General features: G+C 33.0%; 1 protein-coding gene across 2 annotated transcripts in view; it reads right to left on the bottom strand.

Annotated features, from left to right (window-relative positions):
- LOC119590593 (transcription initiation factor IIB-like) overlaps positions 1-3,908 on the bottom strand; it is an 18,232-nt gene that overhangs the window by 11,251 nt on the left and 3,073 nt on the right. For both annotated transcript variants that reach the window (XM_037939269.1, XM_037939268.1), the window contains exon 2: positions 2,060-2,170. In XM_037939269.1, the coding sequence (XP_037795197.1) occupies positions 2,060-2,170 (111 nt within the window). The remainder of the gene's footprint in view (positions 1-2,059; positions 2,171-3,908) is intronic.

Raw genomic sequence — 3,908 nt, forward strand, 5'->3', positions numbered from 1 at the left:
GTCATAAGGTGTAGCTGTTTGGTTCTGATCTCTCTGGTGCTTACCATTTTGTGAACAGCAACTTTCTTCATATTGCTGCTTCTAAAGCCACATTTAAAGTCATGGCAAATACTAGTTCATAGCACTTCACCTTTCTGACTATCTTTGCTATCTCAGCTTAGTCCAGGTTTGTGAACACTTGAGAATGCTTCCAAAACACAAGGTCTTCCAAGGAAAGTTCACAATTACTAGGACTAAGCCTCATGTAATAACCCCTTTATATTATGTGATACCTTAATACTCCATTTAATGAGAGAACTCCTGATCTGATCTTTGCAATAAAAAAACATCAGTTCTACTCACATAAAAATGATTTTCTCTGGGCTATGAATTCAGAGACTGAACTATTCATGTCAAAGTTAATAATGACAAATGATCTACATTCTTGGCTAACATACAATGATTAATCCTTCTTGTGCAACTGAAGCAGGAGACCTTTTTCCTACTTCCTGCAGCATAATTTGTCATTATATTTTTATTATAAATAACTGCATCCACACTGGCACTGTTATCTTGGGCAATCTTGCTTGCACTTTAAACACTCTGGGTGCAGCAAACCAATTTGTCATATTGTAAGCATATGGGAAATGTCCTGTATATCAATAACTGTTGCTTTAATAAGGAATGTTAAGGATTGTTGTCATATTTTTTAAATGTCTTATACTTGTATATGTTCCTATAAAGATATGGAAATGTACTGTTCACAACAAACTGTTCACTTCAGATTTTGTGACTGTATTTACTCTACCATGGCAGAATGGGTTTATTGGAAGGTCTGCCATGATGCTCCACATTCATTATTATGTACAAGAGGCTGAACATAAATGACTAGGTTATTTACTTGTCCACATTAGACATATCAATTTGTTCAAAATCAAAACTAATAACAGAATGCACTTGATATCCTCTTACTAGATATCACACTTGTGAATTAGTTGATGTTAGAAGTTTTACAAAATGTGCTTTATAATATTGCATTGGATTTGCATGCATAATTCAGATAAAATAAAGTAAAAGGAAGATTATAAAGTGAACACTACATACAGCTGGTAGGTTACCTACACTTTAGGTATTTAAGAAACTTTTGACAGCAAAGTGAAAAGGAATCTTACACACTGCAGTGTTTTGAAGTTCACTCTAGCATTTCTATGCTAGGTGTAAACTTCTCAAGATAAACTATGTGTAGAGATATAAGCAATTCAAATGGTTGTTTTTATCAGACACCTAATATACCAGGGAATTTGTATTTAAAATGCTTCACACAACATTCCACTCCTAGTAGTACATTACAATTATTAATACTAAGTACATATAAGTCTATCAGTCTCTTTAACATCTTCTTAAGCATATTTCTGCCTTAACCCCTTGTTTGCAGGTGGCATCTACTATGATGCCATGGCGGCATAGCCCCGATGCTGTGGGTGGTTTCCCTACAGATACAACCCATGCATATATACTCGTTGGCGGACCACATGGCCACCAAAAAAGCCTGCACACATTGGGTTAAAAAAGGAAAAGAAGTATGGGATAGTACCAACTACCTGTATGAAAAAATGGAGGACGCATCTTTTTGTTTTAAAAGCAAGCAAAATTGAGCAATAAAAAAATGTACACATTATATGAAGACAGTGAATGAATGAACCTTGTAAACATCAAGGAACAATTGAATTTCCTGAACTGACACTATGAAATCACTGCAAGTTCTGAGGTAGTATCCTTGCAGATTAAAAATGACCCAATGCTTATAGAACAAAAAGGAACCTACATAGGACCTTGTTTGTTTATATGTGCACTATGTTTGTTTACACAAGAGCGGTCTGACTATTTACATATGCAAAGTTCATAGGGTTTTCATCATAAGCAGGCAAATTCTTAAAATATTTGTTAGAATGAGCAGTAGCATTAGAATATCTTAAAACTGCAAAAATACAAAATAACACTCCCTATATCCTAACAATAGCTTGGTACTAAATAAAACTATAAAAACAAAGGAAAAATTAAAAGTTAACCACCAACTCACCTGTCACCTACAACCAGACCACATTCTGAGCAGATCTGGTCACCAGCACGGTAATCCTCTATTAAGTGTGCTTCTGGATGCTGAGGACAGCAGACCTCATTAAAACGGCCCCTGGAACAGAACGAGACTCAGAACTTTCTGTATGAAGCAGATTATAAATGCAAAAAGTTGCATACATGAATTACCTGCATAAAAAAGGTTTGCTTTAGACAATTTAACACTGAAAAGTAATTAGAAGGGCATAGTATAAAATTATCTTGTGATTCTAAGCAGAATAATAGATAAGGAGCCAAAAATTCCTTCATTTTAGAAATTATAAGATTCTCATGAAAGTGGAAGCAAAATCAACATACATGGATATTTTAGGATCATAAGAGAATGAAAGCTAACTGTCTTGGATACCATAACTATTCACAGCATCCTAGTAACTTATTCTAACACATTCTCACATTCTCTTCCTCACAAACATGTTGTCTGCTCATTCCTAAAGATTTTCACATGAATGAAGGTGGTTTCTAGTGCAGAGACCTGTATCTTTTAACAAAATGTAACAACCAATATGTTCTATTCAGCACAGGGTAACTGTGTTAATTTGCAAACCTATATCCACATTCATTAACCAGGAGAATATAATTTATCCCAGAGGTTACATATACTCTTTCATCACATGCACATTTCCTTTGATTACTTCATTCCAACAATTCACAAAAACTTTTTAAGAATAAAAACTTGAAAAAATAATAACAAATAAATAAACAAAACAAGTATGACAAGTATTCAGACATACAAGACTGACCAAATGTACAGTAGAGCATACAACACCAGTCAACCTTCAATACACAAAACTAGTCTTCTGGAAGCTGGCACTATCAATGGTTCATAAAAATCCGCTTTTCAATCCTGATCCCACTTACTTATGATATTCTTTTTAATATTCTATATTTGAATCATGCTACTGTCAGAAGGCTGAATATGTATAGTATTATTGTATTAGTATATAATTCTATTGGAGGAGTTATCTTTACCTGTATATACTATGTAAGATATGCTCCATGAATGCCATCAGCATATCATAAAATTACTCAAGATTAAGATATTGTAATAGACCAGTGAAGTCCCATATGGTATCAGGACGAGTGCAAAGAATAAAAATATATATATCAAGGGATGTTTCTCAAGAACATGAGTTGCAATTCACAGAACTACAATGACACTACAAAAAAAGTAACACTTAAAGATGATAAAATTCTATATTTACAAAGAATTTTAGGAATTATACCTTCTTGTGACCAAAAACATTAACAAGTCTCCCAAAACATTTAAACAGTATCGATAATTCTATAGACAATCGAAAAGGATTTTTTTTTTTTTTATTATGTACTACAAATTCTACTTAAATAGCAGTTTTGACTAGTTTTTTTTTGTAAAAACACAATGATAAAAAATAACCTAGTTTAAGAGAGGAAAACACTGTTCATTGTTATTTGTTCTTATCCATATATCTCTTTGTGTTTAGTCATGAGTATCTACTCTAGTTTAGCCTAGTCAATATCATTCCCTTCTCAAAACTAAGAAGTTAAATATAAATGTATTAAGAACTATCTTATATATTTGAACACACTGATCACCAATATCAAGAAGTCATAACCATAGAAAGAAAGAAACACAAGAAAAGGAAAAACAGTAATCTAGAATGCAATACAAAAGTTGCATGGATTAGGATACAACACAATTGTCATAACAAATATTTCCAAGGCTGACTTCTATGATAATAATGTATAACAATCTTCTATAGTCTGCATCTACTTTGTAACATATGTGGCAGCCAATGTTCATTGCCAAGGATGAA

Source organism: Penaeus monodon, chromosome 27, assembly GCF_015228065.2.
Source record: "Penaeus monodon isolate SGIC_2016 chromosome 27, NSTDA_Pmon_1, whole genome shotgun sequence".
NCBI classification, from domain to species: Eukaryota; Metazoa; Arthropoda; class Malacostraca; order Decapoda; family Penaeidae; genus Penaeus; species Penaeus monodon.